Below are 20,984 nucleotides of genomic sequence, written 5' to 3' on the forward strand. Positions count from 1 at the left end.
AATATATATATATATATAATAAGAGTATTTTAATCATTCTCTATAATAAGGATATTGTAGTCATTTTTTATAAAAAAAATAATATTAATTTAGATCAGTTCAAGATTTGATTTACCATTTTTTCGGTTAAATCAATTTGTCTAGTATAATTTTGACAAAAATAACATGATTTAATCGATTATATATGTTAAATTTTAAAAATATATATTAAATTATTATATTAAAAATTAGATTAATGAATAAAAATAATTGTCAAAAATAATAAATTTTAATGACTTTTTAGTATTTTTTACATTTTTATATGAATAATCACTTTTTTGTTAAATAATTATTATTAAATGAAAAGTGTTATTTCTCTAATTAGATCATATTTAACATTAAACATTAATACAAAAAATTAGGTTGTCTATAACAATTTCATTTTTCACGTTCACTTCTTCCACGAATTGGCTTGTAGCATGACTAGTTAATTTTGTTTTTTAATTCCTTCTATGTATTGTTAGCTACCTTTTTACGTTAGATATTTCGTTATTCCTTCCTATATTTCTCAAAACAATAATTAATATCAGATTCTTTCATTAATTAAAATTTCATTCGAGTTATAATTTGTTGACTATTTTAATAATTACTTTTATTTTATAAACAATAATATTTCACAGACAATAAAAACTCAACCTAAAGAAATTTAAAATTATTTTATTTAATTTTATATTTTTTAATTATAATTTATTTGATTTTGTATTTTTTAGTTATCATTTATTTTGTTTTGCATTCTTTAATTACTACTGGAATAATTGAGTAATATTAAATAAAATAACTTTGAGTTATTGTCTTTGTAGCATTACCAAATAATAATGCTTTGAAATCAACACTTTTAGTGTGAAAAAGAAAAAAAAATAGTTAATATTATTTGAATATTAGGCAAAATAAAAAAAAAGTGTTGAATATCTAAAATTTTTCGTTTTGATAAACTAATTGACTCATCATTCATCAAAACATAAATTAAATTTGCTCATAATGTAAAATTATTGTACATTTTACACCCATTACTATATTATTTAGACATCCATCTTTGTTATCCCTCTCTCTCCATACTTTTCTTCTTTAGAAAAAATAATGCATCCATAAATTAAAAAGTTTGCACATTCAACTTTAAAAGCTGCACATCTAAAATATATGCTAATTGATTTTTATTATCCTGCTAATTTGTCCATATGTAATTTATCTAAAAATAAAAAGCATGCATTGTTAGCATTATTGTACATCATTGGATGAATTTAATCTTTGAGTTAATAACGATGTAATGATATTTTTTTTTCTCTATCATTTTTTTATATTACTTTTTTCTAAGTGCATATTTTAGGTTCCGAAAATAATAAGACTAATGGATTTTATTTCATAGCATGAAATTAAAGGGGGAAAGAGGGAATACAATGGTATTGAAATTATGGATGAAGAAACTAAAGTGTCACACTGGCTTTTAAAATCCATAGCAGAAACAAATTAAAAAGAGTAGTGTACAAATTAATTTTAAAAAATACTAAAAAATCATCAGAATTTATTCAACAATATACTTTAGTCTAATAATCTAATAATATATTTTATTTCATATAATTTAAATATTAATGACTAAACAATAACAAAAAATAATAAATTTTGATAATTCTCAAATATTTTCTCGTTAACCTAATAGATTATAATTAGATAGGAAAACCAGCAAGCCACCTAGATATCATAGCAAGACTTTCCTCAGGCCTGTACTCAGGTGCGGTGTGGCCCCCTCCCTGTAGATAATAAATTTATTAATAATAATATTATAATACATTATTTATTTTAATTTCTCCATAAGAATTAAATCAGTGTGTCAAATATAATTAAATGCTTTATCTTGCCTTCACAGTTGCATACACTAGGTTATAATTCCGCTGTGTATACTGCAATGTATATCTACAGAAATACATGTTAATTTATGTTTTTATACACTAAAATCAGCTACATTATAAAATACATATTTAAAAAAAATTAAACTATACATATTTATATACAAATAATATTTTTGAATAACTAAATATAATCAAGTGTACTTACCCTCCTACTTGTCCACCTACGTACCATGGTAACCAGTCTCGTTTGAGCGACAAATTCAGAGATTTTATCCATGTCATTGTACCCAAATATGGAATAACTGCATCATGATCTCCACTGTATACTCCACATGGTGATGTGAATTTAATAATTAATTAGAGCTATAAACAATGTGTACGATGTATAATTGTGTAAATATATCTTTTACCTGTAAATCAAAACTTTATAGTCTTTGTTAATAAGATACTTGTGATATGGTACAGTGCTTGTGACATCATAGGTGTAAGATAAACTCCGATTGCATCTGTTCCATTCCATCTTGATTCCCTAATAAAAATTTTCATAACTTGATATAGTATGCAAATTAAATAGCATTGCTAATTTATTAGCGTATATAAATAATAATTAAATATATACCTTCCGAACGTGAAGAGCTGTTTGAACTTCTCCATCGTTAGCCCAGATGTAAGAGAAGACGTAGTTGTAGTTCTAGAAGAACAAATCAGTTTAATTTACATCACTTAATTATGATTTGACTGATTTGACTAAATTTTCATTCAACGGCTCTTAGGTACCAACTTCAGGTGAAGTCGATTTCACCTGAGTTTTCACCATATAATATATTAGGTGAATTCTATCGTATCCCCTCTAAAATAAAGGGTAAATTACCCCTTGTTATCTATATATTAAAAGTGATTCACCAAATGAATTTTATGAAGTGGAAGAAATCTTTACAAATGCAATTGATGCGTTTGAAGGTAAAGGAGAGCTTATGGTTCGTGACGATAGAAGTTGTAAAGATATTTAAAAAGATTCTTTAAATCCTCAAGTCATAAACACAATTAAAGACATTGTTGTTGATGATGTCAAATACAAGTTTCAAGGGATGTTAGATTCAAATTCTCATGAGATTAAAGACATTGTTGTCGATGAGATGGAGATAAAGTCGAATTCAATTGCAGAAAATAGGATTTGAAAGATGAGGTGTCAATTATGCATAAGAATTTAATCACTTCCATGAGACAAAAATTTTGCGGATAGCGAATTCAGTAGAAGATGTACGTTGAGATTGGGAAGGAGTTGTGCCTATGTAGTAGAGATTCTTCGTATCTCGGTAGCACAAATGTTACCACGTGTAACGAGCTGAATACGTACTTTCACATTGTTGATGGGTTTGTGAGTTTACCGCAAAAAGATTTCTCTGGCAGTGATGACAGACACTAAATTTAAATAATCACAGAAGAGAGAAAAAATAGAAAACATATACCTAATTATTATAGTTAATATTCAACTTAATTGTAATTATAAACACTATATATATCACAGGAATAATTTACTCTTTATTTTAAAGAGGACATGATAACATTCATCTATATATTATTATTATTATTATTATTATTATTATTATTATATTTACCCGACACCAGGTTGGGGTGTGGTGATGAAAAGCGTTAGGAAGGAGGAGGTTCAATTGATTATGGTGTGTGAGATTACTAGGATCCCATCCAAATGCTTTAGCCTCTTTTGTGGCAGCATCGAAACAGTTTGGTTCTAATATTTGCGCTGTAAAAATATTCCTAACGCACTGCAAAATATATAAATTCAAATTAAAGTGCACCTCATTAAATAGTAGAACTAATTGTCTTCGTGTAAAATTATTAATTTAGAATCGTTCAATATATAATAATGAAGACGTGGCTACCTCGGACACAAGTTGGAGATTCTGGAAACATGCGGCATTGCTTGAGTCTACGTTTATGTATTGACCTTTGCAATTTGTTTTAGTTGCCTGCCATGAGTTTAACACAAGAAATTAATTAGAGGCACTAAGAAGATGTATTGAATGAATGAAGTAGGAAAAAGAAAAGTGGGTGGTACCTGATAGAGTTGATCGGAAATAAGGGCATGTTTATGATAGAATGGAATTCTCCAGTTTTTATCAACAGACAAATCTGTGGCGGGGTTTCCCAGTATGTATCCCTTTAGATTCATTCTTTTTCCTCCTCCTCCACTCTCGTTTCCTTCAACAAGTTAATTAATTATTTTATTACGTGCATGTCACAGCAATTAATTATATATAGATATACCATCAGATATGGTCTTGACAAGTATAGGGAGGATGATGCCCGAGTAAGAATCGCCAGCTATGTATAGTGGATTCTTCTGGAACTTGGTATTGGACAAAAGCCACTGCATGCAATATTCAAATACCAAATCAATCCTGCTATGTAACCAACAAAGATTTTACCAACTTCTGCCAACTCTTATTTATAACTGTATTTAATGAAAATGCCTTTGTAGATGTATCTAATAAAAATATTTTTGTAGATGTATCACCTGAATATATCTTTTTATACATGTGTCTTCTAGTAGAGGTGTCTTTGATATTAATTATGGAAAAGTTTAGGAGGCCAACAACTTTGGTGTTTTCTGGTCAGCACTTAACCATCAAAATAAAAGTGAGTGATCTCTCACCATTAGATATAATCTCACACCATTAAAAATACTATTGATGGCCAATTGATGGTTACAAAACACCAAAATTGATGACTCCTAACATTCCTCATTAATTATTATTGACAATTAGTTAGTAAATAATATATTGGTACCCTATACTTTTTCATACCAAATTAACAAAAAAATATTAAAAAATCATCAGAATTTATTATTTTTTATTATCAGTTAGTCATTAATATTTAAAAATATAAAATAAAATATATTATTAAATTCTTATATTAAAAGAATTAAATTGATGACTATATAATTTAAAAAATAATAAATTCTATGCTCCTGGCATTGTCATCTTCATCATCTTGATTGTTCACCTTTTGTTAAAGTTAGTTATACCTTGCGCAAAAACTGGTAATTATGTGCAGCTGCTAAAGTATCAGTGACTCCATAAGAGTCGGGATTTGTGGCATAAGAAAATCCAGTACCCACAGGGGCATCTATGAAGATCATGCTAGCTACCTGAAATAATAGAAAGAACGCATCATTATTTAGTTGTCTGAGAAAGCGGAGGATAATTAATTAATTATTTATTATATGACCTTTGTCCATGAGAATGGATTCAGCTTAAGGGTAGGTAACGTTCCGCTGCCTCTTGATTTGGCATAATCAAACATAAGCGGACCTGTATGTATACATAATGTATGAATTGTTTAAGAAATTGAAGAGGAATTAGGGTTTTAATTTGTTTTGTGTAGTTACCTACTTCGAAGACGAGGCCAGAGAAGCCAGAACAACCGGGGCCTCCAGTCAGCCAAAGCAAAAGAGGATCTTCCTCTGGATTCCTTTCTGATTCCACGAACCAATAGAATAGCTGCACGGAATCCATGTCCCCTACTCCCACATAACTTTGCAATACAACATTATTAATTAATTATTAGCTAAATCACATTATGAGAAATATTAAGAGTATTTTTTAGCTATCACTTAGGCATCAATTCAATTCTTTTATTCGAGTTTCTTTAGTATAGTAATCCAATAACATATTTTATCCTATATTTTTAAACATTGATGATTATCTGATGGTTAAATACAATAAATTCTGATGATCCTCTAACATTCCTATTAAATTATCGAAAATATTTGGTAACCAAAGAAAATCAACCAAAAACAGCCATAACTTGCCTTATTTAGTATTCATTAATTGTTGCGATAATTAATTAATGCTAAATAAGGTAAGTTCTAACTATTTTTTTTTTTTTTGTCTACCTAGCATTACCCTTAAATTATACGGATGATTAATAAGAAAACAGAGTAGCTAACCCAGTTTGAAGGTTAAAAGGCAGTTTGCCAGGGAAGCCAGGAAGGGTGTCAACAGGTTTAGAAGAACTGGCCGTGATGACAAGAATGAGAATGAGAATGAGCACGAGGATCGTCATGTTAGTTAGTTTCCTGAATGCCATGGTAGATAGCAACTTGAGTTGAGCTTGAGCTTGAGACTTATAGTGCCTGTTACTTAACCGTCTCACCACACTTCCAACTACCACTCTTTCTACCTAACTTCTTATCATAATTTCCAGAAGCTAAGGTTTGTATTTAGTGACTTGGTTGTTGAATCAGTGCAAGCAAGATTGAATTAACATGTATGCATGATTAAAGATTCTACTAGTAGATATATCAAATAAAATAGTAAACATGAATAACAATACATATAGCATTGACATACAAAATCTAAATAGATATAACATATGCAAAACACATGGCAAAGAAGAGAATTGCGCCTTCAATTGAAGTTCTTGTTTGAATTCATGAATAATGCAGAGGGCGGTTGTTGAGAAGAAGATACATGATTGCTTCTTGTTCATCCTCATTATTATTATAGCAGCTCATCATTTTCTTCTCTCTTCTTTGCTTCCTGTGCACAACAACCCTGGTTTCTTCAGGAATGGCATGAACAAGAGCAGGACTAAGAGCACCTCCATTATTATTACCAGCATAACCGCCATAACCTCCAGCACATTCCACCACACCCTTCATGTATAATTGCCTTGCTTTGTTCAGAATCCTAAACGGTGCTATCATGTATTGCTTCAACTTGCTTTCCTTCCTTCCTTCCTTCGTCATCTACCTGCAACTCATCACAATCAATAGCAATAAGCAAAATGTAATACATGAAGATTGAAGAGTGGACTAATTAATTGTAATTACAATTAATTAATTAATTAATTAATTGATTAAATTGTCTCTTCATATATGCTAAGTTTACTCTTTAAATTGGTATGGACGGCAAGGTTGGGAGACTCGGAGAGCATACAAAGGGACGCTCTGAAGCTAAATGTGTCAGACAACAAACACCATAATAATTTTGTAATTTCGGTGGCAAAGAATATATTACGAGAAATGTTAGAGAACCATCAATATTTAAAAGTATAAGATAAAATATATTGTTGGACTACTAGACTAAAAGAATTATACAAAAAAAATTGAGTTAATAACTAAGTAAAAACAAAAAAAATAATAAATTCCGATATCATCTAGCATTTCTCAAGTAGTATTATAGGGAGTGGATCCTCTCCAGTGAAAAAAAAAATTGGATAGTGTCTAGTTTAGGATCTCACCCTTCATTGCTTTCTCTTTCCTATTTAATTTTGGTTCCACTTATAAAATTAAAGATAAGAGATCACACTTTATTCTCTTAAGTGTTCAAAAAAATGGAGAGGATCGATTTCCTTATTATATCGAGATTTGGGTATCTTGTGTGCGTATAGAAAAAGTCAGTTTGCGCAAATAGCGTGCCATATAATTTTTAAAACGAATGATAGCCTCATGAATAAATTCCTTAGATGGAAGAATTGGATTATATTTAATATGACGTTACGTTTACTAACGAGAAAGTGATAGTGAATTAGTGATCCATATGTGCCAACTAACTTTCTAATATTCTCGCTCCGACATTCTTAATTATAAGAGAAAGAAGTCATCATCTACATGAAGATATCAGTGAGACGATATGTGTTCATTTTTAGTTTGTTTATCATATTCAAAGTTATTCATCGGCGTGGTATCTGCACCATGAGTGCAAATAACATTATTACCACTGTTCAATGTAACCAACTACCGCACCATACTACCATGTATGAACTTAATTTCCTTCTTCAACGTTGTTGACTTTCCTAACTTCTTTGAGGTTCCTTAGATAATCCTCCACCTTTAATTCGAGCTAGATAGTTTCTCTCTCTCTCTCTTGGGCTCCAATTTTTATTTCACTATATGGGCCTTCTGAAGACACTTCCAATTTTTGTTGCATTTTCTAAGCCCATTATATGATATACTCTTGGGAAGATGTGTTTTCTTTTTCCGGTGACCAAGAAAAAAAAAAACGAGTTTCTCTTCCTGTACAAGGAGGAATTAACTCTAGTAATGATCTCCAAATCAAACCAACATGGTTGGTCAAGTGATCAGCTCACTTGTTTGCTTAAGTAAGTATTGGAGGTTCAAATTTCGTCTTGTGCATGTAGCAACCAATTAGTTAGCGGGAGACCTTTAAATGAAGCTCAGATCCGCGATGGATTAGTCGTTGACGTGTCGAGTTAGAGGATACCGTGGACAACCAGAAAAAAAAAAAATCTCAAAATCAAGAATTGTCAACCTTCAAAATATATCATAGCATAATATCATGTTTTAGAGGAGTTTTTTCAACAATATGAAACAATCTACATACGTGTTTTGTCTTTTGTGATTAGTCAAGTAGCATTTGCACTAGCTAGTTCCACAAAAATTATTTATATATTTGAATTGGACTCACCATTTAGATAGGCCTATCTTATATTCTTATTGACCTTGTTCTATGGCTGAAAGGCCACTTCCGATCCGACGGTCATTATTAACAAGTATACTAATTAAACTAAATCACTTTTATAATCACAATTATCTCTAACCTCTTTTCTCTCTATCATGACCATCAATAATACAGCCTGCCATTTAGGCAGGAAGGAACATCACCAGATAACAATATTATGTTCTAACAATTAATAGATGGATGTATAATAATATATGATCCACAAATTAATTGCCAAATAAAGCTATTACAAGGACTGTTGTTTTGTTGTTAACGAGTTATAATTCAAATGACATAATCTTTCCATCCTCATCTAGAGTTTTCGGATTCGAGTCTCACTCCTAACTTAAAAAAAAAAAACTGTTGTTTTGTTTTACATAGTTACAAGGACAGTTTGTTTACATAAATGAAAATAGGGTAAAAAATACCAAATTTCTCAAATTAGAGGATTTAAATTCAGAAGATAGAGGGAGTGGTGAATGAATGTTACATAAGGAAGGTGATGATTAAGAGATAGGGGTGGTTTTGCCAGGGCGATCAGCAGCCTTAAGAGTCTTGTCGATAAGGTTGCGAGCCTTTCTGCTTCGGATCTCAACCTTCACGCTCGCACTCTTATCGATTTTTATGTACGGCTTCTTCTTCTTCTTCTTCGTTAGCTTCAGCTTGCTCACCTGAGACTTTATCGTCTCCAACAGGTTCTCCATCATCATCTCCTTTTGATCTGCGATGTTCCTTCTCTTCAATTAGCAGTTGAATCAATCAATCAACTTTATGTATGTGTGGTTGAGTGAATCATAATGCATGCACTGAGTGCTGCGCATCTAAGCAATGCTTTATAGATACTCTACTTCTCTAAATAAATGCTGTATTTATTTGTGATCTGTATGTACGTAATCACCAACTTCTTCCATTCAACGTTTTTTTTTAATTATTATTTATTATTTTTAATTAAAAAAGATATATTTCCTTTATATGTTATACGGAATAAATGGGATATGCTCGCCAACATCAATCTCAGAGAAACCATTATAAATCTCATTATATCTATGCTTTTATATTAACAAAATAAGCTAAGAAGAAATAGCTCAAATGACATAGTCTCCCCATACTCAATTAAGAGGTTGCGAGTTCGAGTCTCCATATCTTCAGAAAAAAAAAATTATTAACAAAATAAAAAATATTATGTATACAATCAAGTCAATTATTTATATATAAATATATGTGTTATTTAACTCATTTTTAATATATATTTTATATTAATAATTAATTTAATAATTATTTTTTTGTTAGTATTAATTTAAATATAAAATAAAAAACACTAATCACTTAACATTTTTTTTAACTGAATATTATCGTTAATTACTTCAAATATGATCCTTATATTTATATAAACGTTTGGCCCGATATTGTCATATTGACCTCAGCTAAATAATTTATTAATTTTCAAGGGGTACACATTCACTGGATATTCCAATAGAAAAATAGGGGCATTTACAACGAAAGAAAAACGAGAGAGTAAAACGAAACCTTTTTTAAAGGGAAAATAATTGTTTACTAGCTTTACCTATACGATAAATATGTTAAACAATAATAACCAAAAAAAAGGGAATGTTAGGGAACAATGATTTTGTTGAACAATATAAATATCTACCAATTAAATGAAAACATATTACACCTTTAAATTAATTTTTTAAATTTTAATATTAAAATAACCATTCATACACTAGTAAAATGAACATCAAATATATCTATTATTTACATTGTTTAATATTTTTATTGTTTACCTATACTTTTCAAAAAAAAAATATGTTAAACAATAAGATGAAACGATAAGGTTGCGCCAATTTTTATTTATTTCTTGATAGGGAAATTTTTTTCCTTTCTTTTCTTTACTTTCTCTTACTGGAGACTTATTTTCTTTTTAATCAAGGAGAAATTTTCTTTTATAATATTTTCCCAACGTCCTTATGAATTGCCAAATTGGTCGGTGTTACTGACTCGGACCACATGCATTGCTGCCGGTTGTGTTGACTTTCATGAGGCAGGTTAAAAAGTAGTAACAATAAATAAAAGCGCCACTTTATTAAGACCTTGTCCATTTTCGTTTACGGTCTTATTTTAGGAGTTTTTACACAGAAGTGATTAGTATTAGGTCAAATTTAAGGGGAAAAAAGTTAGCTACATTAATTTTTTGAGTTTATTTTTTGTTCCTTAGTGTTATCTAATAGCACAGAAAATCATTTTTAGGTCATCAATAATGATAATAAGCAACGTAAGGAAAATCTTCTTTCGGAAGTGAGAAATCCAATTTAAGACAACTCCTTTAATGTATTAAATTTGTGCAAATTCTAGAATCAAACTAGAAAAATCAATAGGAAATAGCTAGGGGAGTGCTTTTCTTGTTAAATAATACTCATTATTCTGTCACCAAAATATTTCACCCAAACTTTCTTTGATTCACACCCTAATGTCAACGTTTAATACAGGAAGTTGGACAAGATTTCAAATGGGTAAGTCATGCCAAATTTATTATCCATTATTGTGAAATTTGTGGAGCTGAATATTAGTATTTAATAAGAACAGATTGTTCCCCTTTGGTCAACGGGGTATTGCTTTTCAACTAGTAATATAATGTTTTTGTATTAGGGTTTATTAATGAGTAATCTACTTGTTGAAAAATTAAAAGATAACAGTTTTTCTTGAGTTGTAAATATATCGATGTTATGAAATTTTCAAAAGCTTGTTACTTTCATAAATATTTAATTTGAACTTTAATAAATGTTTTTAAAGTGCTAACAAAATTCTATTTTATTTAGCACTTGATATATTTTAATTTCGCTCTAATTTGATGTAACTATTAAGAGAATGAAATTGCTTATAAATCAACTAAAAATTAGTCATAGATATCGCAGTTGCGAACCAATGAATTCTTATAATCAGTCAATGTTGATATCATAAATGCCACATATATCAATCATGTAGGCTCAGGATTCATGACTCATTATGGAGTGATTGGAGTGTATGGTGAAGTATCATTATATTAAATTTCTCCACACAATAGTCCTCACATCACATGGGTGATGGGACTATAAACACCCACAAAATTAAAAAATATCTATCTTCTCCCTGTGCTACTTTACTACTAAGAAACCGCAATGCTATTGATATGCGCAAAAAATTGAACCAAAATTATTATCAATTGATCTTACCCGTTGATCAGTTTTCTCTATAATATGTGATTCCTAAAATAACATTATATACTTTGAATTCAGCTCTTGTTGTATAATATTGACCAACAGGTTTAAAGACGAATACTCACAGTTAAAGAAAGCCGAGATCTGCACAACCTTCCCTGCATTTATCATTCTCTATACCCCACTTCAAATTGAGAATTTCAAGTTAGGCCCCAATAAATGAAATTAAATAGAAGTATGATATCTAAGAAACATGTCATGTGATACAAAACTTTTAGCTTCGGTGAGAGTCAGACCATAACATGAGAGTTGATAGAAGTGCTATTGTGGCGGTTTCAACCCTTAGACGATGTGGCCCGAGACTAACACCTATGGCACCCGCTTCCATCATCATACTCTCTTCTTTCTCGGTGAAGTCTGGACAAGGCACCCAATACCAAAACAAACAAGTGTTATTTTCATTTTAAGCAACAAATTGATACCAAGAAACATGGCATTTATTTGACAATCATAATGATGAGTAGCAATTAGAAGACTTGCCATTTTTTAAGCATAATGTAACCGTTCAAATAAAACAAAAAAGTTAAGATTGAACAAAATTAAGCAAACTAACCGCCTTCAGGTCCAATTACGATTAAGCCACTAGTTTCTTTTTTGAATTCTGTCAATGCATTAAGAACAGGAGATGCCTTTGCTGTTGCAACAAGAGAAAGCTTTGACTGTGCAATCTGTGGGACAGAAAACAGGTAAAGTTAGCCATGAGCAGAAAGGAGAAGGGAAGACTTGGAATCCCATCGGTCTATATACTACATAAATGTCACTACGTAACCATTTATAGCAAGATCAAATCCCTTGTTTAAACAAAGAATTCACAAGACCAAAAGAAAATAAGCATCCTAAAAACTACAATGTTGTGACTAATAGTCTTTGCAAATAACTAAAATTGAAATGGAAAACTTACAAGATGGAGAAGGTCATTAACCTTTACAGGAGGTTTCAGGACCATTTCATGCAGCCGTTGACCTACAAAAGAGCAACAACATTAGGTTCCTCAAACTGAAAAGCCAATTTCTAATAGGATTACAAAAACACTTAGCTTCAGAGGCAAGTAAAAATATATTTACATTGTTTTGATGCCGCTAAGATTACCCGTTCCAATCTGTCTACCCGATTTTCTGAGATTGATGGAGAACGTTCAGTAAGTAGTGGAGTTACACTATTGGCTCCAAGTTCCTAAGGCATTGTAACATGAATAAAAGAGAAACAACCATAACATGAAGCTATAAGTCTAACCAGATAAAATCTCAACATGCTAGTGAAACATACTGTGCACTTCTCTACAAGCCAGTCAGCACGTCCACCCTTCAAAGTTCCTAAACATGCATGGTGTAACAAGTGAAAAATTGAGCACAAAAGCTCACATCTTCAAAACACACAACAACATGAAGTTGTTAAAGAGACAACTATAGGAACTAACCAAAACCAGCAAATACATGCAACTGCATGTTCTGTGGATGTATTAGCTTTGGATCATTCAGTGCAACAAAATCAAGTCCAGTGCGATCAATGTTCTGTATGCATCCTTCTACCAGACCTCCCTTCCCGTTGAAGAGCTCTACCCTTGATGTGGATCATCAACAAATCATATTGAAATCGAAGAGTTATGCTAGAGATGAATACGGAAACATAGACCACTAAATATGCACAAGAAGCGTCTCTCTTTAACTTTCAGTTCCCTGAATTAGAAATATACAAAAATAGTGGCTAACGGTACAACCGTGACATAAAATATTTGACAGACATATTGGAAATGAACTACAAGAAAGGACTCCACTTTCCACATTCAAGTCTAATGCAACTGCCTAAAATATTTTCCCCTTACTAATCAACATTAAGCATCCTAATACCCTATAACTAATTCAAATCGTTCAAAGGGTAGAATTCAGAAGAATAACCAAATTTTGCACAAGATCAATTGTCTTAAACTAAACTATCCTCTAAATCATAACAAGTGATCTATATGATTACCTGTCATCGGCACCCAGCCTCAATACTTTTGTCATATGCCAAAATTCATCACCTTTTACACGCACAACACTACCCTGCATTGCCACAGAAACAGAATAAACCCTTCTTCAATTAAACAAGTGGCAAGGCTTTGCCAATGTGGTATCTAACACCGAACAGTAAGAATGACAAGTGCAGCGGTAATGCTAATTAGCTGAAAATCGTTGCAAAAATTGAATGTTGGAAGCAAAGCCAAACCATTATTAAAATGAAGGTGAAATAACAGAGAAATGATGTGCTGTATTAGGAAAGAGTAGTTAGAAAAAGAGGGATGCCTTGGAAGAAGGAAAAGTTTCGGAGTAGAAGCGGGGGAGGCCACCGCGTGATTGGTCTCCGTAATCGTCGGAGGAGGAGGAGGAGAAAGAGAATGCACGCACTCTCACTCTCGCTTTCAAGTTTCGTAGCCATGCCAATGATGTATTCACCATGAAACAGGGTTTTGCTGCCCTTGCGGGTGCTAGGGTTTGCAACATTTGCATTTGGTTGCATTTGCCCCCAATTCAATTTCGCTTTCATTTTTTGTCTCTTTCAAAACTTCTCATCCGCTTAATTATTTTTGGTCAGAAAAAATATTCATTTGGGTTATATTTTTGGTGGGTTATCCCAAATCAGCCCAATTTAAGATAGGCCCATATATGGTATGTATTTATTCACTGTTTAGCAGTTTTATTTCTCATCTGCCCTTAGAAGTTAGAACACATATTAAAATTATAAAACAAGAAATTTTTTATCGAAAATATAAAAAATTTAAGTTTTTATTATATTTTTGTTTTATATTCATTAAATAAAAACATTTTAAACTTTTTTACTAGTAATAGGTTTATTATGTGCCCTTAAAACATATTTTAGCTAAATACTAATAATAAAATTAACTATTAATTTAGTATTTGAAAGATATGCTGATCAAAAGTTTTTAAGAGATGTTATCGACAAAATAGTCTTTGAATGACTTAAAAATATGATAAAAATAATCAATAAATATTATATATTTTATAAGTAACTATAAAACTTTTGTTTTTAGCAAACAACTTATCCATTTGATTCGAATTTTTGTGGTAATATTTAAATGTATATTTAAAAAGTACACAAAAAATTGAACAAAATTTAATTCCTAAATTTTATTTTATTTTTCAAAAAAATTAGTCATTCACAATAAAAAACTTTTTAAGAAAATTTTACTTGACATAAAATTGCAAAACTTTAAAGATAAAAATTAGTTTTTTAATAATATTTGCAAAAAATTATATTAAAATTTAATTTCTAATTTTTTTTAAAAATATATATTTAATATCTAAATCTTTAAGTCACGTTTTAAATATTTCGAAAATTTATTTATCATTAGCATTCTAAAGTTCTTTTTATCAACAATCTAAATTTCGGGACAACTTTTTGGTAGTTTAGTCGTTAATAATATAATTTGAGGTCACAATCGAAACGTACGTGTAACGAGTAATACCAAGTTTGTAGGTCAAATTTTGCAGTAATTGGTTATGGAAAATTTTCAAATTGAACAGCAAATAACTCCGTACGTAAAGAGTCACCTAGAGCCTAGAGGCATAATATAGAATTCTACATACCAAGTCCTTAAAGAAGCTTCTATATATTGTTACTTGTGAGGTTCATACCTTGTAGTTTATAGATAAAATAACAATCCAATGACTTTTTTCTGTTTAATTATGATACTCGTAAATATCTTTTTATGCAAAGACGATAGTTAAGCATTATTAAATGCTTTGATAATTATTCAATATATATTTATATCTTAATTTATCGTATAAAAATATTTTTAATTAATAAAAAATAAGCAAACAACAGTCTTACTAAATTTAAATTCAACAAATCAAGATTAATTTGTTATAGATCAGATTTGAGTTTTATTTAAAAATATATTATTGGTTAATAGATAAAATTCAAAATCTTAACACTTATTTAAATGAATTAGTAAACTGTCCATTCGACGAATTTAAATTGATTTTTTTCGGTAATTTTAATAAGGACAATTTACATAAATAAATTGTTTGTCCTTTAAATTTAAGCAATTGCATGCATTCTTTTAAACATAAAGACGTAAATACATTGTTTCATATATCTATAGAAATCGCTACTGATAGTAGTGGTTTACGGAAACACATAATCCGCTATAACCAGCCGCAAATTACGTGCAAATAGAAGAACACAAAAATCACTCGAGGCTGTCGCGTATTGTGATATTTTTTTTAGTATTGATTTCTATAGATATATAAAACAATGTATTTGCGTCTTCATATTTAAAAGAATGCAGTTACATAAATTTAAAGGACAGACAATTTATTTATGTAAATTATCTTTTTAATAATAATATAATGTCATGGGCCTGGAGCCGCATTATCTCCGCCGCTAAAGTTGTTGGTCGAAACATGAGTGTATGTTCAACATAATTATAGACTAGTCATTCATTCTTGCATTCATATGGCAACTCTGTAAGCCACATTAGTGGCACAAACATAATCATATACAAACAGTGCCGCCGCCATAGGGTAATTTATTTTATGTGCTTTTTGGTTAACGATTAATTGTTTCATGAGGTTCAGGCATGCACACTTCATCATGTTTTTGTATCCTATGATAATAGAAGCTCATTTGCTTTTATAGGTAAAGTTAGAAAAAAAAATAAAATAAATTTATCTTATTTAATTTTTATTAATTATTGTAATAATTAATAAATATTAAATAAAATAAATTTTAGTTATCAAATATTTTCTATTTTTATACTATAATTAAAATTCTTTTCTCTGGCTAGCTAGCAACATATGTAGTTTTTATATTTTTACACAAAAGAATTTATGTAAAATTTTACAAAACTTTAAAAAATAAATTGTAAAGTAATACTAAGTGTTTCTCTTTATGAGGAGGTAAACCTTGTTTTCAACTAGATTGTGATTATAAAACATGCAATTAACAATAGCTTAATTTAAATTAAAGATAGAAGAAGAAAAGTCTGGCAATCTCGTTTCTAGACGATGTTGATCGACATTGGATTGATCATGATGAGAGAACCTTCGATATAGAAAATTATTTCTCGTGAAGATGAAGTTTTAATCAGTCACCACTCACCAGAATACACGAAAGAATTTTTTATTGGTAGATTTAATTTTGAATTAAAAAGTATGGATCGGATACCTATGATAATAATATTAATAGATATAAACCAGCAAAATCATGAGGAAAACACACGTGGAATTGACCAAAACCGAGCTAAGCCATCAAAATTTTGGTCTTAAACCATGGTAATCGTAATTTTCAATTTATATGATGTCAAACAATAATGGATGTATTATATGAAAATAGTTCACGACAAGGATTATATTACATGCATGGTTTGGCTTAGTTTAAGATTTGTGACACATACATACGCGTATGTTGGCTGACCAAACAATACAGTGAACTAATTAAACATTATTTAAACCTATATAATATAACTATGATATATTTTTTTCTTAAAAAAGGAGAGAGGGTGTTTTAACTTTTAAGAGATAGTACGTCAATTTATGGACAAATAATCTGGAATAAACTAATTTAGCTTGTTTAGAAGACAATCCAACCTGCACAATACGTAAACATGCCAACTTATTCAATAGAATAATCACATGTTTGGGCAAATTTGTTGAACTAATGCAATATTATTAATTGATAAGGGGCATCAGCCATCCTTTTGTGTTTTGTCTAGGGGTGAGCACGGGTAGCGGGTATCCGATTATCCGTCTGAACTCGAACCGAAAGTGATTGGTTCGGGTATCGATTTTGGGGGTGCGGAATCCGAACCAACCCGCCAACCCGATCATATATTAATTAAATAAAACATATATATATATATATATATGGCTTTTCCATTAGAGAATGATTATTCATTATTAATATGTTTAGATTTTAATGAGTTTAGTTTTTAATGTATTTGGTGTTTAACATGTTTAGATTATTTCTATTGATGTTACATGTTTATTGTACTTGTTGAATTTTTAAGATAAAAATTTGTTTTTTTTCTATGAATTTTAAAGTCATCGGGTACCCAATTACCCGAACCGAACCAATCCGTTCTTAATCGGTTTGGTTTAGTTCGGGTATGTATACAAAAAAATACAAATTCAAACCAAACCAAATCAATTACATTTTGATCGGTTCGATTCTAATTTTACCATAAACCCGAACCAAACCGACCCGTGCTCACCCCTATTTTTATCCCAAACAAGTTTCTTTATTTATTACTGGGTACTTAAAGAAAAGGAAAAGAACCAGTATATTTAATTTGGAACTCAGGTGCAGTCAATTTGATAGCTAGAATTATTAAATGATTTAATTGATTTGACTAAATTTTCATCTAACGATTCTCAGTTATCAACTTCACTCTACACTTGAGTTTCCACCATTTAATTTACCTTACCTTTAGCTTTAAGATAGATTCTAAATTAAGAAAAGTTGTAAAACGTTAAAAACGAATTTCTTTGTGTATCTCTCCCAAAAAAGTTATTCACTTTGGGAGGGAAAAAGTAAAAAGGTTGACTTTTTTGGGGTTCCATTTTAAATGGCAAACAAGTTGGATACTTTACAGCCCAGATTATTCTTAGCTTCATCATGCAAGGTTCCATTAAAGTGTAAAAATAAATCATGTCTGAATTCATCATATCACACAATCTAAAATTGTTCACAAGTATTAAAAACATTAAAAAAGTACAAACCAAAATTTATATCTACCAAACTCAATATATATACATACATAGTTGGTTACAAATACTATATATTTATCAATATATCTTTCTATATCAAAACAAGAAAAGGAAAAGTGAAGTATAGTAGCTCTTCAAAAGTGGCATACATGCATATATGATGAAAACTATAGCTTATACATAAAATTACAACAAAAGTGTGATGCAGAGATATATATATCATGGATTTGCCTTCTGTGTATAGATATAATCTACGTGAGCTTCAAGTGTTCTTCTCATTAAGCATTCATCTTTATTAGCAACACCCTCACAATATTCCTCCACATTAAATGATTTCTCCACAACCTTCAATAAGAGAAGAACATGCAATTAATATTGGTTAATATTCGAAACAGAGTATATATTATATTATATTATATTATAAGATGTGATAGCAACTAAAAATTAAAGTAAGAGGACTAACCGGAGGTGGTTGGGAAGATGATTCAGGGACAGGTCTTGAAGCATATGTGAAATTGGTTAAGAATAATAAGAAGAAGAAGAACAGTGTTGCCATGCAAAGTGTGGTGCTGACCTTAGAAGACGAATGCATTTTAATTCTCTATATTCCTTTATATGATTTGATACACAACACTCTCAGGACTCAATAATCTATTTATAGAGAGCCGGAGCAATAGGAGCCATGATCCTCTAAAAGATATTCTTTTTATATACACCATGAAAAATATTTTAAGAATAAATAAAAATTTGTATATCTAATCGCTTTACAATATTCTATTATATATAGTAGATCTAGTATATGTGTATATATATTATTTTTCGGTTATTATATGAGTTGGACAAAGTCAATATTATAATAAAGAATTAGCAACAACGCATTTTAGAACACTTCTAGTTTCTGTCTATATTTTGTATATTATTAATTTGATAAGAACAATATTCAGGTTAATATAATATAATATAATATAATATAATATAATATAATATAATATAGTTGTTTCTATATTTAGTCTTAAAAAGATAAGACTTTTAATTGATAAAAACTAAAATGCATCTGAGCTAATTAAGCATTAATTGTTTGATAAAATTAGAAAATATCAGCCCAAGTCATTCTAGTCTTTGAAGCACGGACACTTCGCTGCTGAGTTGCTGTGTCCGCGTGTCGGACACATTTCGGACACGACACTCACCGACACGCGTGTCTGCTGTGTCTAACCGTGTCTTAATAAAAAATAAATTTTTTTTCTCCAAACGCCTGAACACACCTAAATACCATCACGTGTCAGCGTGTCCAGTCTTATTTTTTAAATATATTCTTAAAATAAATTTAGATATAGTATATATTATTAATTATTAAAATAAAAAATATTTTAAATACTTGATATAATTAAAATAAGACATTAAAAATAATTAAAAAAAATTTAATTTATATTTTAATATTAATAAAATATCAAATTATCATTACGATTTATCTAAAAAATACTTTATATTTTATACGTTTGCGTGTCCCCGTATCATATAAGATTTTAAAATTTGCGTATCGGCGTGTCCCGTGTTGTGTTGTATCCCGTATCCGTGTCAATGTCCATGCATCATAGATTCTAGTATATATTCCTTTGATATTATATAATAAGTTGAGGGTTGAAATTCGATCACCATAATATATGACTTTTGTTTGAACAAAAGCTTAGTGGTTCCGGAACTGCCTTAGAATTTAAGTTGCCTTAGACTATTCCATTATGTTCTCATTAAACCATCTAGAAGTAGGTCCTAAAGCATTGTGAAACGGTCCCAAAAGTAGGAGCTTTTATAATTTATAGCTTCCTATGTAAATAAGTCTCGGTTAATGGCTCTTTGACTTGCTTCATGTTCCTAACAATCATGAAGTGCATCAACATGCGTGAGCAAGTTCATAGTGCAAAATTGATTGCAATGTTTTCTTTGCTAGAGGGTTGCAAATGGCAATGATCTTTCATTTTCCTTTTTTTCATTCATTAGATTTTATTTGTAATATGTTTTTGGATTGCAATGATTTTATGGTGCTCATGAAATATTGTTTGGCATGCTTAATGGGGAAGTTCATTGTCACAAGGTGGCTCCACCATTGGGCCTCAGGCATGGGAAGAGTTGAATATGAAACAATTGATGGGGTATGATGTTATTGTTATGTACATCATGACTATGTTTTTTCTAATAATAATAATAATAATAATAATCACTTAAAAAAAATAAGTAATTAAATAGAATAACATTGGCAAGAAGCTAAAAGCAATGAGGAGGGCAGGAGTGGTGGACAGTTCTTTTCGCATTTAGTATATGGTTGCTGCTGGTGGGCTTTCATGACTTTAATGTGGAAATCAATGACATGTGAGATGCTTGATGACTCAAAAAATCATATATAAAGTATGGTTAATATGTGCCCTAATAATTTAAAATTTCTGTTATTATATTTTTAACATGTTTTTTATATTAATTAAATCCTTATCGTTTTAAGTGTGCGTGAGAAAGAAGCTTTTCTTTCAGAATCATGCTATACGTATAAGTCTTTTTATCGATTAATCTAACTCATCACTCTCACTCGATTGGATTTGGTTGAAATAAAAAACTTGTACGTGTAGCACCTCTCTTTCAGTTATTACTCCGTGTTTTCAT

At 30.1% G+C, this 20,984-nt stretch overlaps 4 protein-coding genes across 10 annotated transcripts; all 4 read right to left on the reverse strand.

The window, feature by feature from the left end:
- Positions 1 to 1,506: 1,506 nt before the first annotated feature.
- On the reverse strand, positions 1,507 to 6,934 carry LOC107619573 (serine carboxypeptidase-like 18). Of its 6 annotated transcripts, none has more exons than XM_088497968.1 (14): positions 6,800 to 6,934; positions 5,857 to 6,661; positions 5,296 to 5,441; positions 5,136 to 5,218; positions 4,933 to 5,055; positions 4,173 to 4,275; positions 3,964 to 4,106; positions 3,788 to 3,874; positions 3,503 to 3,670; positions 2,503 to 2,574; positions 2,294 to 2,412; positions 2,089 to 2,202; positions 1,893 to 1,947; positions 1,510 to 1,784 (listed from the first exon to the last, which is right to left on the reverse strand). In XM_088497968.1, exons 2-14 carry the CDS (start codon positions 5,994 to 5,996, stop codon positions 1,701 to 1,703), a joined length of 1,437 nt encoding a protein of 478 aa, XP_088354094.1. In that variant the 5' UTR covers positions 5,997 to 6,661; positions 6,800 to 6,934; the 3' UTR covers positions 1,510 to 1,700. The 6 variants fall into 6 exon arrangements, with proteins under 6 accessions (XP_088354099.1, XP_088354094.1, XP_088354096.1 ...); XM_088497970.1 differs by having other exon boundaries at positions 6,848 to 6,886; XM_088497973.1 differs by lacking the exon at positions 3,503 to 3,670 and having other exon boundaries at positions 1,507 to 1,784.
- A 1,696-nt stretch (positions 6,935 to 8,630) lies between these two features.
- On the reverse strand, positions 8,631 to 9,238 carry LOC107616683 (uncharacterized). Its single transcript, XM_016318629.3, has one exon. It carries the CDS (start codon positions 9,079 to 9,081, stop codon positions 8,878 to 8,880), a length of 204 nt encoding a protein of 67 aa, XP_016174115.1. The 5' UTR covers positions 9,082 to 9,238; the 3' UTR covers positions 8,631 to 8,877.
- A 2,394-nt stretch (positions 9,239 to 11,632) lies between these two features.
- On the reverse strand, positions 11,633 to 14,146 carry LOC107619471 (methyltransferase). Of its 2 annotated transcripts, none has more exons than XM_016321770.3 (8): positions 13,908 to 14,146; positions 13,594 to 13,667; positions 13,043 to 13,185; positions 12,892 to 12,938; positions 12,690 to 12,798; positions 12,527 to 12,588; positions 12,179 to 12,293; positions 11,633 to 11,982 (listed from the first exon to the last, which is right to left on the reverse strand). In XM_016321770.3, exons 1-8 carry the CDS (start codon positions 14,109 to 14,111, stop codon positions 11,840 to 11,842), a joined length of 897 nt encoding a protein of 298 aa, XP_016177256.1. In that variant the 5' UTR covers positions 14,112 to 14,146; the 3' UTR covers positions 11,633 to 11,839. The 2 variants fall into 2 exon arrangements, with proteins under 2 accessions (XP_016177256.1, XP_088353842.1); XM_088497716.1 differs by having other exon boundaries at positions 13,043 to 13,180; positions 13,908 to 13,968.
- A 4,178-nt stretch (positions 14,147 to 18,324) lies between these two features.
- Positions 18,325 to 19,043, reverse strand: LOC107616708 (phytosulfokines-like). Its single transcript, XM_088500119.1, has 2 exons — positions 18,796 to 19,043; positions 18,325 to 18,677 (listed from the first exon to the last, which is right to left on the reverse strand). Exons 1-2 carry the CDS (start codon positions 18,922 to 18,924, stop codon positions 18,552 to 18,554), a joined length of 255 nt encoding a protein of 84 aa, XP_088356245.1. The 5' UTR covers positions 18,925 to 19,043; the 3' UTR covers positions 18,325 to 18,551.
- Positions 19,044 to 20,984: the final 1,941 nt, after the last annotated feature.

This window comes from Arachis ipaensis, chromosome B9 (assembly GCF_059453495.1).
Source record: "Arachis ipaensis isolate K30076 ecotype BB chromosome B9, ASM5945349v1, whole genome shotgun sequence".
In the NCBI taxonomy this organism is placed as follows: Eukaryota; Viridiplantae; Streptophyta; class Magnoliopsida; order Fabales; family Fabaceae; genus Arachis; species Arachis ipaensis.

Coding starts and splice junctions, on each gene's coding strand:
- LOC107619471 (XM_016321770.3), bottom strand. CDS start 14,111: ATGCAAATGTTGCAAACCCTAGCACCCGCAAGGGCAGCAAAACCCTGT. Junction 13,668..13,907: donor AAACTTTTCCTTCTTCCAAG/GCATCCCTCTTT, acceptor GTGGCAATGCAG/GGTAGTGTTGTGCGTGTAAA. Junction 12,799..12,891: donor GGCTTGTAGAGAAGTGCACA/GTATGTTTCACT, acceptor ACAATGCCTTAG/GAACTTGGAGCCAATAGTGT.
- LOC107616683 (XM_016318629.3), bottom strand. CDS start 9,081: ATGATGATGGAGAACCTGTTGGAGACGATAAAGTCTCAGGTGAGCAAG.
- LOC107616708 (XM_088500119.1), bottom strand. CDS start 18,924: ATGCATTCGTCTTCTAAGGTCAGCACCACACTTTGCATGGCAACACTG. Junction 18,678..18,795: donor CATCTTCCCAACCACCTCCG/GTTAGTCCTCTT, acceptor CTCTTATTGAAG/GTTGTGGAGAAATCATTTAA.
- LOC107619573 (XM_088497968.1), bottom strand. CDS start 5,996: ATGGCATTCAGGAAACTAACTAACATGACGATCCTCGTGCTCATTCTC. Junction 4,107..4,172: donor TGTCAAGACCATATCTGATG/GTATATCTATAT, acceptor AACTTGTTGAAG/GAAACGAGAGTGGAGGAGGA. Junction 3,671..3,787: donor ATCTCCAACTTGTGTCCGAG/GTAGCCACGTCT, acceptor TATATTTTGCAG/TGCGTTAGGAATATTTTTAC.